At 34.5% G+C, this 13,436-nt stretch overlaps 1 protein-coding gene across 2 annotated transcripts; it reads left to right on the top strand.

The window, feature by feature from the left end:
* The first annotated feature begins 4,215 nt into the window (after positions 1-4,215).
* LOC143555564 (phosphoinositide phosphatase SAC2-like) lies at positions 4,216-10,219 on the top strand. Of its 2 annotated transcripts, none has more exons than XM_077045100.1 (17): positions 4,216-4,460; positions 4,590-4,769; positions 5,119-5,323; positions 5,406-5,571; positions 6,210-6,432; positions 6,903-6,979; positions 7,264-7,451; positions 7,527-7,624; positions 7,706-7,839; positions 7,930-8,046; positions 8,168-8,528; positions 8,629-8,750; positions 8,905-9,018; positions 9,122-9,310; positions 9,442-9,618; positions 9,705-9,807; positions 9,893-10,219. In XM_077045100.1, the coding sequence occupies exons 2-17, from the start codon at positions 4,674-4,676 to the stop codon at positions 9,974-9,976; spliced, it is 2,454 nt and encodes an 817-aa protein (XP_076901215.1). In that variant the 5' UTR covers positions 4,216-4,460; positions 4,590-4,673; the 3' UTR covers positions 9,977-10,219. The 2 variants fall into 2 exon arrangements, with proteins under 2 accessions (XP_076901215.1, XP_076901211.1); XM_077045096.1 differs by having other exon boundaries at positions 4,219-4,460; positions 7,927-8,046.
* The last annotated feature ends 3,217 nt before the right edge of the window (positions 10,220-13,436 follow it).

The following is a 13,436-nucleotide window of genomic DNA, read 5'->3' as shown; positions in this document are numbered from 1 at the left end:
ATATGTGTATGTATGTAAGTTTAAATGTGGCTTGGTACGTTTGTATGTGTGTAGGTAGGTTAAATGTTGTGTAGGTAAGAAAGAGAGTGAAATTAGGGATTAATGGAGTTACACCTTCACTTCTCGCACTTCTCGCTGTAAAAAAACTTCTGAAATGATCCAATACCTATATATATATATATATTCATTCTATCTTTCTTTTCTTTATTTTCTTTGTTACGTTTTTCTTTGTTTATCGAGAATAATATCGACTTGGGGTATCAAGCCTCTTTAAGATTTTATTATAATTTTGGTCGGGCATTATGCCTACCTTGCTTGGCTCAATATACTCTTTACACTTGGGCAGCACTTCGACTCTATCTTTCTTGTCAACACACGCTTGATCAACCTTTTGATACGCTTATCGAGACGTCAACTCTTCACGGCACGTACTTCGAGACACCAACACCACTTGAAAGAAACGTCGGATATGTGGTACGGAAATCGAGATGATGGGCACGGAAAACGAGGTAACGGGGCACGGATTTCGAGATGGTTCAAGGACACGCTTTACGGGGTTTAGAGAGAGAGTAGTGAGAGAGTATATGTGTGATTTTTGGTGTGCAAATGGGAAGACCCGAGGCTGCTATTTATTGGGCTGAAATTGGGTCCCATCGTGGTACGCGATGGGTCCCCTGGCTGGCCCATCGCGGTACGCGACGTAGGCCTGGCCAGTCATACCCTATACCTCAACACGTGGCAGGCGCCGTTCCACGTGGCGACACGTGGCGAACGTGTTGCCACGTGGCGGCAGACGTTGCCACGTGGCACACGTGTTACCGTGTGTCAGATACCCCATCGCGGTACGCGATGGGGTGCTCCTCTGATCCATCGCGTAGCGCAATGGGTCAGAAATTTCAGAATTTTCATTTTAGTCCATGGAGTTTAGAAAATGACAGAATTAGTCCCTATACTTTGGAATTTTTGACATTTTTGGCCCGATATTTACGTGATGTTGTTATATGTGCATTTTCATAAAAAGAAAAAGCAACTTTCTAACAATCTAAAGTAATATATTGCTATTAGCTTCAAATATAACTTTAGGGCTAGAACATTCTCAGATAGTACGCACCGCTTCGATTATTGTACATGAGAGACAAGTGCGCTCTCTAAGGGGAGATGCGTAATATGTTTTTAGTGACTCGTGTTAAACACAAATCCTCATTCACCGTATCCTGCTTTTGTTTTTTTATTCTTTTAGTTATAAAGTGCATAATATTTTTTTTTTCAATTATCTCTGGTATATAAAATGTTTTATAATATTTATGAACACTTTTTCGGCATCAAGTCGGATGACGAGTCGAGTACTGCTATTTGTGTTAGATAAGAACATTCAAAGATGTTGGCATGCCGCATGTATCATACTATCATGTATTGTTTGACTTGGTTAAACGAACCTGAATTGTGTTGGAAAAGTTATAATGACTTATTTAAAATTCAAGAAAGTTGAACTCAAAAACCAATTATTGTTGGAATATTAATTTAATGAAATAGCATATGGGATCTGGCAAAGAGTGATTGGCCCGATACTTTGGAATTAGTCCCTATACTTTGGAAAATGACAGAATTAGTCCCTATACTTTTAGAAATTATTGTTGGAATATTAATTATTGTTGGAATATTAATAATTTAATGAAATTATTGTTGGAATATTAATTTAGAAAATGACAGAATTAGTCCCTATACTTTGGAATTTTTGACATTTTTGGCCCGATATTTACGTGATGTTGTTATATGTGCATTTTCATAAAAAGAAAAAGCAACTTTCTAACAATCTAAAGTAATATATTGCTATTAGCTTCAAATATAACTTTAGGGCTAGAACATTCTCAGATAGTACGCACCGCTTCGATTATTGTACATGAGAGACAAGTGCGCTCTCTAAGGGGAGATGCGTAATATGTTTTTAGTGACTCGTGTTAAACACAAATCCTCATTCACCGTATCCTGCTTTTGTTTTTTTATTCTTTTAGTTATAAAGTGCATAATATTTTTTTTTTCAATTATCTCTGGTATATAAAATGTTTTATAATATTTATGAACACTTTTTCGGCATCAAGTCGGATGACGAGTCGAGTACTGCTATTTGTGTTAGATAAGAACATTCAAAGATGTTGGCATGCCGCATGTATCATACTATCATGTATTGTTTGACTTGGTTAAACGAACCTGAATTGTGTTGGAAAAGTTATAATGACTTATTTAAAATTCAAGAAAGTTGAACTCAAAAACCAATTATTGTTGGAATATTAATTTAATGAAATAGCATATGGGATCTGGCAAAGAGTGATTGGCGGCACATGCCAACTAAAAAACAGCAAAACAATGACACGTCATCAACATCCGGCTGGAACATGTGGACACGTCTTCCGCATCATGACTGACATGTCATCTCTCAAACTAAATTTCCAAACAAGAAATTTTCCTCGACCTCGTCTCTTGGAAGGTAACATCTGATTTTAGTAGCATCTTTTATTTACTAATTTTAAATATTTTATTTTTTAATGACATTTGTTAATTAGGTGCTAAGCAAAATTGAAAAGTACACGTTTCAATATTCTATTGCTTCACCCAAGTTTTGACCAATTCAATTACGTTTAAATAAATAAATAATTGTTAATTATCAATATTATATCAATATCAATATCAATATCAATATCAATATCAACATCAACATCAATATTAGTATAAGTAGTTCCAGAACCCCAACCAACAGGAAAATTGTTGCAACTTCCAAACATATATTTCATATAATAATTCCTATTTGGCTATTTGTTAGTTTCTTAAATCAACAAATCATGTCTTGTGATTGTGTTTTCTGATAAATCATATGAAGAAAATTATTATCTAAAAGAAGAAAACGTAATTATAATATAATATATACATTCATGATTCATTCCCTTTCCATTTGAACTAACATGACATAATTCAAGTGATACAACACTTATCTTAGCAGTTGGAAGTTTATCTAATTTTGGCAAGACTTGATGAGATAACTAAGCCCCTAACATGTTATATTCCTCATATCATTGCTAGTTTTTGTTACATAATATAACTAAAATTCAAAAAATCATGTAATAGATACGTGTAGAGATGGTAATTCCTAATACGATACGAACTCATCACATGTTAAGGTTGGATCTAAAGCTTTTAGGTTGTAAGAGCATTCACATCCAGACATTTATCTGTATTCATATAATTTAACTAAAAATCAACTAACCTTAAATATTGTTAAATCTAATAAAAACATTTCAACCTCCCAGTCCTTATACTTGTCTTTATTCAATTAAACAATGCACTATTAATCAACTTTTACATGTATCTCCTTCACAAAAGAATCACATGAAATGAATAGTGAGTTGGGATATACAAGAAATCACTACTCAACCCATATATACAATCGCATATAAATTATAAATAAGAAAAAGTATAAAAAATGGGATAAAGTTATTTTTTTCCCATAATTTCCATCTATTTTAAGTAGTTATAAAAAAATGTGGCGTGAATGCTCTAAATAGTCGTCACATGGGTAACCTATTTCATTATCATGTTATACATGTGGTTCGAGTCATGTAGATAAGCAAACTAAACCCATTTAAAATTAGTAAAAAACAAAAATAAAACATAAATTACAAATAAATCCTTGTTTAACAATGTATAAGAGCATTCTCATCTTATCCCCCAAAATTATGTGAGGGAAGTTTGCAAATTATAGGGTGAGATTTTGGGTGATTGTGAGCGTAAATTTGGAGAAACAAAGTTTGCCTCTATTTATTTTTAAATATTTGTTGAATTGGTTGTGACTAAAAGAAAGAGAAAAATGTAATAATAAAAGTATAAAAAGAATATTATTTAATTAAATAGGAGAGAAAAATATGATGTTTTGTTAGTGTAATTAAAATGAGGATGAATGATAGACTGAAAATGCTATAATATGTCAACTCATTTAACTAAATAAGTTAAACAAGTCATGTTCTGATTATTATACATACTCTTGTATAGATAATATATAAAATTTTGACAACAAGTTGATATATATGTAATGATTAATAATAGGTATAGATTCGAATAAACGAATGGAATAATTGTTTTGTTGAAATGGGGATAGAATAGAATAGAATAGAATTAGGCGAGAAATAATGTTAGCGAGAATATAGAAATTACATTTACACCGTAGCCTAGCCTAGCCTAGGTGTTATGTTACTTTACTTTTTAAATAAATAAATGTACAACAACCATACCAAAAATACCTAAATTTATTATTCCCATTTCATCATTTCTGTGGATTATATTACATTTCAGTCGCCGGGCATCTCGTTTTCTTCTCTCTCTCTCTTAACCGGATCATCATAATAATAATCTTCAACTGTTCTCTGATCTATACTTCATTTCAACCATCACAGCTCATAGATTCATTCCAGGTATACACACATACATACAACTCTCAACTTCGATTCCAATTTTAGTCTATTTGATTAATTGATTGATATATTTATAATTGAATCTAGTTAGTTAGTTAGTTAGTTATGACTTTTTTTGACGTTGTGAAGGTTAGGTTTTCGTCGGCTGAAGATCTCGAACCGGTTCTGTTTGTGTGATTGAGCCCGGGCTTGAAGCTCGGGTCTCCGAAAACTATGGATTCAGAGAACGATCAACGTGATTGGATCATAGAGATGCCTAAACTTCAGAATGCCTATTTGCACAAATCGAGGCTCTACGAGACTCGTTCGGTATAATTCGGTTACTTATCTCTTGGTTTATGTTGTTAATTTGTGAAATTATGTTGTGGTTCTGATCTTATGGCTTGTGTATTGTTGCTAGGTTATTTAATAGTGTTGGTTGACATGAAGTTAATTTTTGTGATATTTAAATTAGGTTAGAGATATCATTTAACATATATGTGCATTTGAGTTAAGAGACTGATAATGGCTAAGTAATCGGTGGTTATGCATGTGAGGAACGTTAAAAACTTGAAGAAAATTTTTAGATCTATTATAGCAGCTTTCTATTTTTGTGATGGTTGAATTACTAAATTTGGATACTACTCATTAAATGTTCTGACATCGGTTTTTGCAACAGAATTTTTACATGATTGGACGGAGTAAAAACCGAGCGGTTTGGAGGGTACTAAAGATTGATAGGTCAGAAGGTTCTGAGCTGAGTGTTACTGAAGATTCAACACTGTACACAGAAAGTGAATGCTCGGAGTTGCTACACCGTATCCATGTTGGAAATGAGTCCACGGGGGGGCTTAAATTTGTCACCGCCTGTTACGGCATTGTCGGTATGGTTTATTATGATGTTTTTATTGAATGAGTACGTGTTAAAACGATTAAGGTTCTCACCGGTCTGTTTTCTCATTTTAGGGTTTATAAAGTTTTTGGGACCTTATTACATGCTGATCATCACAAAAAGAAGGAAGATTGGTGTAATTTGTGGTCATGCGGTGTATGCAATTGCCCAGAGCAAGATCTTGCCAGTTCCCAGTTCTACTAATGCACATAATGTGGCTTTTTCTAAGAATGAGAACAGGTCTTTCGTCAATTCTGCATGTAAATGTAAACTGTATTTGGTATTTTTTAGGCGACGCAAAGCTAGTAGAAGTCGGGAATTACTCGTTAATCATTGTATCATGATAACCATTGACTTTAACCTTGGTTGTGTCCCATTTACTTTTCTTGTTTTTACTCATAATATTGGCTTTCTGCACGTTTAATGTCTCTCTCTCTCTTAGATCGTTGCAAGATGTTCTTTTGTTATTCTGATAGTTTTACATAAACAGCTTGCCCTTCTTAAATTAACCATCTGTTACAATTAATTCTCTTGCTGTATTTGTAATGATAAATCTTAGCTAATATGTAGTGCTTCCTCTTTTACACCCCTCTAGTTTCTTTCATGTTATAGAAAGAGTTTTTGCCCGTTTACTTCCTGAGAATTACAGGGGCGAAGTCCATTGCTGTTGTGATGTTAGTTTAAACTCTTGAGTAAGGCAAGGTATCATCAGGGTTTCACAGGAAAACCAGTTTTTTTTATTGTGACTATATATTCATGTCTAATTTCTAACTTTCTAAGGTTATCAGGTTTTGTGTTTATTTTTAGTTATTTATCTTTAAGCATTCAGTCAGATTTCTTGGCATTTAATTTGCTTTTAATGTTTTCTGTTTGACTAGATACAAGAAGCTCCTGTGCTCGGTGGATCTTACAAAGGACTTCTTTTTTAGCTACTCCTACCAAGTCATGCAAAGTCTTCAAAAGAATTTGTCTGCTCAGGAATCAGGCCAACACGTTTATGAAACGATGTTTGTATGGAATGAGTTTTTGACTACTGCAGTCCACAGTCAGCTCAAGAATAGACTCTGGACTGTAGCATTAGTATTTGGATTCTTCAAGCAGGTATCTTTGATTCTAGAACCTGAAAAGTGACGATTATTTACATCAAAGTCTTGTATATATTATTTAATGTTTTGGTATTAATCAAGTTTTTTGTGGTGCCAGTATTGGCCAACCCAGTTACTATAATTTCTTGTCTTCTAATAAATTCTCTAATCTTGATTTTGTTGGTCTTTTTTTATAAATGTTTATAAAAGCGAATGCTCTCTGATCGTCGTTTATTCGGACTCTCTAAAATGAGGGAATTTTAAAGCAATGCAACTATGTATTTGCATTATATGATCATATGCAAAAATTTTGAAATAGAAACATGCTTGTGTGCTCTATATACTTTTATAACAGTACTTTTATGTTCCTCATAGCATGTACATAGAGGGAAATGGGAATGGGCAAAAGCATGATTTAAATACATGCTGATGATTGTGAAGCTATTCTTATAACCATATCATGTTTCTTTTTTATTCTTTGGTAAGGTCAAACTGTTAATATCTGATAAGGAATTCAAGCTGACTCTCATTGCTAGACGATCTCGCCATTACGCTGGAACCAGGTTTGATTACCATTAATCTTTAATTTCATTTGGTTTTTATCTTCCGACTGCAAATTCAATGGCTGATGTTAGTCCAAATCCACTGGCAGTATTTAGCAGTGCAATCATATGATGTATGTTTCTATGTTTTATATATATGACTATGCAGCATTTCTTAGGTTCAAACTGGTTAATAACATGATTATTGTGCTTTGATCATGATATTAGAGTGACATTTTGATTTGCAATTTTGTTCTATTTTTCTTATGGCTCTTGTTACCCATTTTTTTCTATGTATGGTGTAGATACTTGAAAAGAGGGGTGAATGAAAAGGGTCGTGTTGCCAATGATGTCGAAACAGAACAAATAGTATTTGAAGATGTTCCGGAAGGTTCCCCTGTGAAAATAAGTTCTGTTGTCCAAAACCGGGGTTCAATACCTTTGTTTTGGTCTCAAGAAACTTCAAGATTGAATATGAAGCCAGATATCGTTTGTAAGAACTAACAACTTTCAGATTGTTTGGTTAGTGTTTATTATGTAATTTGCTAAGTAATTTTTGTCCTTTTAGTGTCAAAAAAGGACCATACTTATGAAGCCACCAGGCTTCACTTCCAGAATCTTTACAAGCGATACGGTAATCCAATTATCATATTGAATTTAGTTAAGGTAAAGATGACTCTTATTTATACAGTTTATGCCATTTTTGCCACAAGTTCTTTTAGTTATATCCGTCACCATTTTTTTCAGACCAAGGAAAAAAAACCAAGGGAATCTCTTCTTCGTATGGAGTTTGCTAATGCTATCGAGTCGATTAATAAAGATTTACCTCGGGAAAGCCGCTTGAAGTTTCTTCACTGGGATATAAACAAATATTCTAGAAAGTACATTTTTGGATTTCTTTCACATATTTTTGGTTCTTTTTAGGTAATTTTTTTAAACATGTCGTTTTTCTGTGTTTGGTTTCTCAGTAGATCTACAAACGTGCTGGCACTTTTGGGAAAAGTGGCTACTTATGCGTTGGACCTAACTGGCTTCTTTTTCTGTCAAGTCATCCCAAATTCGAAGTCTCAAGAGTTAAATTTTTTGATGTAAGTTACTCCAGATATATTTCTTTTATGGCATAGACTTTTTTGTGATTCAACAGTTTTAAGGGGGTGTTTGGATTTGAGGGTATGAGTTTGATAGTTTTTGGTTTAACCGTTGATGCAGGGACGAAAGCGGTGATGATCACTGTTTGCAAAACAATGGTACTGAGAACAGTGATGCTGACATGTCAGATAATGTATTTAGTCATGCTAGCAGCAATACAAGTAGGAAATTCACAGTCAAACCTCCTAGATATCAGACGGGTGTTCTTAGAACTAATTGTATAGATTGTTTGGACCGAACAAATGTTGCCCAATATGCCTATGGTTGGGCTGCACTTGGCCATCAACTGCACGCTTTAGGATATGTAGATTCCCCAACTATAGGGCTGGATTCCCCTCTAGCGGATGATTTAATGGGGGTTTATGAGAAAATGGGTGACACCCTGGCACATCAGTATGGTGGATCTGCAGCTCACAATAAGGTATTAAATTTGTGAATTATTACCTGTGAACATTTGAATTCTTTTAACTCAAATAAAACGCTTTTATGTGAGTGCAAAATAATGAAACTTATATATGCAGATATTTAGTCAAAGGAGAGGTCAATGGAAAGCAGCAACTCAATCCCAGGAATTCTTTAGGACTCTACAGCGTTACTACAGTAATGCCTACATGGATGCTGAAAAGCAGGATGCCATTAATGTGTAAGCTAAAACATTCTTGCCCTGATCTGCACATTTATATTTACATAAAAGTGTGTTTATTCTTAAAATATAAAGTAAAAGAAATATTTTAAGGTTTTTTTTAACATGTCTGATGATATTACAATTTGGATCACAACGGTCATTGTTTGAGCAGGTTCTTGGGTCATTATCAGCCACAACTTGGTAGACCTGCATTATGGGAATTGGACTCTGACCAACACTACAATGTTGGAAGTCATGGTTCTAGTTATCTCGAGGAAAACACAAGGTTATTGCTTATATATTTTAAATAATAGTAATAATAATAATAATACACATGGAAATAAAACTGGCACTTTTGAGATGAACCTCATGTTTTTCTGCATATACAGGGCACCATTTCAAAGGTCAATGTCAGATGGCAACATTCTTCATGACACCAGCTCAGCTATTGATTATCAGCAGGAGAATGAAGAGTCCGCACATGCATACTCTGAAGAAAAGCAAGCTGATAATAGAAAAGTCTTATCTGAATCATCACCTGAAATCTCAACTTGTGAAAGTGATTCACCTTATCCAAGGTCTGCTCTGGTCCCAAAATTTTAGACTTAGTCCATCGATCTTATATTATGATTGGTGTTATTTGTATAATGTGATGTATAGTCATTCTTGTGTATTCCTGGATCTTTTTTAAATATTTTAACATATGTAGGTATACGCCTGTGATGTCTGGTAGGCGACTTTTCTTGGATGCTCTTTCTGAAGATTATTCAAACAGTGATCGCATATTCTACAACAAGCGTTTGGATTCTTTCAACTGTTCAAATTTTCTTGATGTTGACCTGATTTCTTCATCTGCAAATTCATGTGAAGATGAACTATATGAAAGGTATGGAAATATTCATTCTTTAATTCCATACTAATGTAGTAATTGTGTCATAAATTCGTTGAAAATACTTACCTTCTCTGTTGCAGATCCATATCCATTTCCTCTCCTGTATGCGGTCAATCATCTGAGAATGTGGTCAACGAAAACGGGCCTCAATCATGTGATTCAGAAACATGCCAGCATTTCAAGGTGAGTCTTACTTTTTACAATTTTCATAATATTTATACAGGCGTTTTATAGGATTATAGCTTATGGAATTCGATTATACATTTAGGGAAAAGAGCAAGAGGTGACAGGAGGTGAATACTCGGATGGATTTGTGAAGTGGGTGATGCATGGAGGTGTTTTATTCACTTGACCAGTTTTGCTTGCAACGGAACAATAAATTTGATAGTGAAACCATTCCCATCCAAAGGATGTGGAGAAATAAATGGTATCATGAAAAGGTAAAACGGAGGTTTTTAAGGTATGGAGTTCATGAATTAAGGGGGGGAAAAGAACAAATTGTTGTAGTTTGTGTTAAAAACCTTAGGTATGTGAATCTTTGTAAATATGCATACATGTATATTTTTTATTATACAGTTTTTTGGTTGACTGCCCAGCCCTTATAATTAAATAATATGGTCTAGAGCCATGAACATAATTAGTGGTGTGAAGGAGCAAAATTGTCAGTTTCATTTCAACTTCTGTGACCACAAAGGTCAAGAAGCCTCCTAAGGTTAGGTTCATCTAACCCTACTTGCTTGTCATTATTAGTGATTTATTAATTATTTTATTAGGTATGGTTGTTATTTATGAAACATGATTTTTCAGGTTGTTGGGACAGAATAACGACCCAACAATCCATGCAAATACGATTTGTATCCACTTTATTTTTGTCTCTGTCGATTGCGGTAAGCACTGGTTTTAACTGTTTCTTTAGCAACAATATTTTTTGTATGGATACACTTTCGTATCCAAATGCACAGAAGTGGAGTTGCATTCCACCAAATAGAGTTTATTTTTGTAGTCTACTTAAACGGCTTTATATTTTAGTTTTTGGTTGAGAAGAATCTGCAGTAGTCTCACAGACAGAAGTGTATGCCACAAATAATGTTTTCGTGAAGTTATAGAAGAAATGATGCAATGAAGTGTCCAAATCGCAAGCCCTAGACTATCTGCAGTAGTCACACAGAAGCGTATGCCACAAATAAAGGCATCTGTAGCCATGGAATTTAAAAAAAAACGAAGTTGCAATTGGGTTGTGTTCGTTCCACAGAATCTAAAAAACAAAAATATATGTTTTTATGTTTGTCATGCAATAATACGTCATAATAAACACCATAAACAAACATTCTTTCGGTTAAGTCCAAACACACTTATCACCCCTTTTCATTGTATACATCTAGACCAAAAATAAAGTTATTGTCGCATCTACTGATTAAAACAATATGCTAAAACCAATGTTCAAACATATGATTAGGAAGTTTTCAAAATACGAATAAAAGTCGTTCCAACATACAAGTTGTGAACACCACTACTAAAAGTAGTTCCAAAATACGAACATGTGACATAGCCGAACTTTTACTTTGACAACCAAAACCTCGCCCAATCTCTCTTCTTCACCCAAATCCCAAAAGGCCGACACCCTATTATAATCGCTTTTGATTTCTTCAATAGCTCTAAGCTTTTCCAATTGAGACAAAGATGTAATTTTTTAATCTCGAAAGTGATAATTGTTGTTTTCTTTCTTTCTCAAGATCATACTTTATACCTTCACTTAATTAGGCCAAATATCATAAGCGGCTATTTAATAATTCAACATCACCAAATAACATAATCAACACAAAAATATCATAAGCAATTGTTTTTAAGACATTCTTAATTAACTCGTAGCACTCCAAGAGTCAAAACATACTTTGGGCTACTCAAATAGATACCAGAAAAAACATAAAGCTTCTTTAGACAGGCAGTAAAGGTCTTTGATATGGAAAATGTTCATGAATGGATGATCAAGATGGAACATGATTCCTTTCATGAATGGACCATGTTTTTTCATAATGATCGTGAGGAACGTCTTGTAACACAATAAGGACCGTTCATTTAAAGTAAGATATGCAATTACCTCTATAATCTCTTCAGGAACTTTCTTGGCTTTGAGTTCTTTTGCAAGTGGATTTGGGGAGTTGGATGGACCAGGGTTATTCATCATGAACAAAGTTGGTAGGATATGAGGGTGTCTGGTGTGCTGGTGCTGGATTACTTGGGATTCTCCGTATTTATCATCCAAGAGAATCTTGTAACACAATAAGGACCATTCTTCGGTTCTTCCCAATGCTTTGGTCTATATTGAAGACATCCTTCTATTCTTAGAATCTGAAGAAGCTCATGCAGAATTGCTACAAAAGTTCCACTCCATTGTCCAACGGCATGGAATTATGCTATCATAAAAGAAAATGGAAGTAGGAGTAAATTCCATCGAATTTCTTGGCATGAAGATTACTGAAGGCAAGTACCAACCACACACATCGTCAAAGAGCTCCATCAATTTCCAGATAAGTTGACGTCACAAAAGAAAACTCAACAATTTCTTTGGCTAGTCAATTATATGGCAGATTTTCTGTCAAAGTTGTCTGTCCATACAACTCACATGTTCCCCATGCTGAAAAAAGGAGAGTTCCTCCTTGTATGTTTTCTCATCCTTGGAAAAAAAAAATCTTCTTATATATTTCTCTCCAACCTCTCTCTAGTTTCTCTCTCTAAAATTCATTTGAGTCTTTTCTTATTTATATTTTCCGTTATAAAAGGGTTGTTTGAGGGTCCTCTCGAGTCTAGAAAGCCTAGCACTTAGGGTTCAGAAGATTTCCAAGCCGAGCTCCGCCTTGTGTCCAGGTCGGCCTAGGGGTGAGGCAGGGTAGTCGACGGCCATAGGCCCGAATTTTTTTTTTTATAAAAAAAATTATATTATTTTTATGAAAAAAAAATATGCATAATCAATGTTTCAACATAATTACATAACTACTATCTTGGTCTAGTGGCAAGGAGGTATGGCCTCTAACCAAGAGGTTGTGGGTTCTAGTCTTGTTTGAGACATTTTTAAGTTTTTTTTATACAAAACTTTTTTTGCACAACTCAAATCATAACCAAGTAAGACCACTTAATATAAAATTGTTTAAACCCAACAAAATGTTTCCTTTAATTGATGCCCAAAAAAATTTTTGCCTTCGGCCCAAAAAAAATTCGACTTCTCAGAGCCGGCCCTGCTTGTGTCTTGAGGTTCTTACTGATCTTCCTGAATATCCGTACACTCCCCCATTTTACATTGTTTTTTTATTAATTATTACCAGAAGCATTACAAGAAATTTGTATACGGGAAGATATAAATGAGTGTATGCAAATTCTTTAAAACCCAAATTAGCAATGAAGCAAAAAATCTTTAAAATCTTTGTTCAATTAATCATATTTGCTTTTAGAAGTTAAAAAAACATTAATCAAACCTTTCTAGCGGTGGAAGAACTCAACGGTGGACAAGAACGACGATGGCGGAGCAAGGCGGAGGAGGACGCCGGTTGAGTCGACGGTGTTGGTGGCGAAGTGAAGAGAGGCTACATTAGTTAGTGTTTTGAAACATTCCACAGAGTGTGTATAACATTCTTTTAAAAACATGTGGGATTTCAGAATCCCATGACGGTGGGATTTGACGGGATCCTCTCTCCATTCCGATTCCGGTCTTTAGTGTTACAAACACAGGAATCTCGTGGGATTTAAAATCCCTTTCCATTTAATTCCTTGAAACGAACACTACCTTAAAGTTCAGCAGCTAGGTGTACAAAAGCATT

Source organism: Bidens hawaiensis, unplaced genomic scaffold, assembly GCF_021521415.1.
Source record: "Bidens hawaiensis isolate Kalapana, Puna unplaced genomic scaffold, B.hawaiensis_p1.1 tig00001032_1, whole genome shotgun sequence".
NCBI lineage: Eukaryota > Viridiplantae > Streptophyta > Magnoliopsida > Asterales > Asteraceae > Bidens > Bidens hawaiensis.
This window is presented reverse-complemented; position numbering and strand designations above follow the sequence as displayed.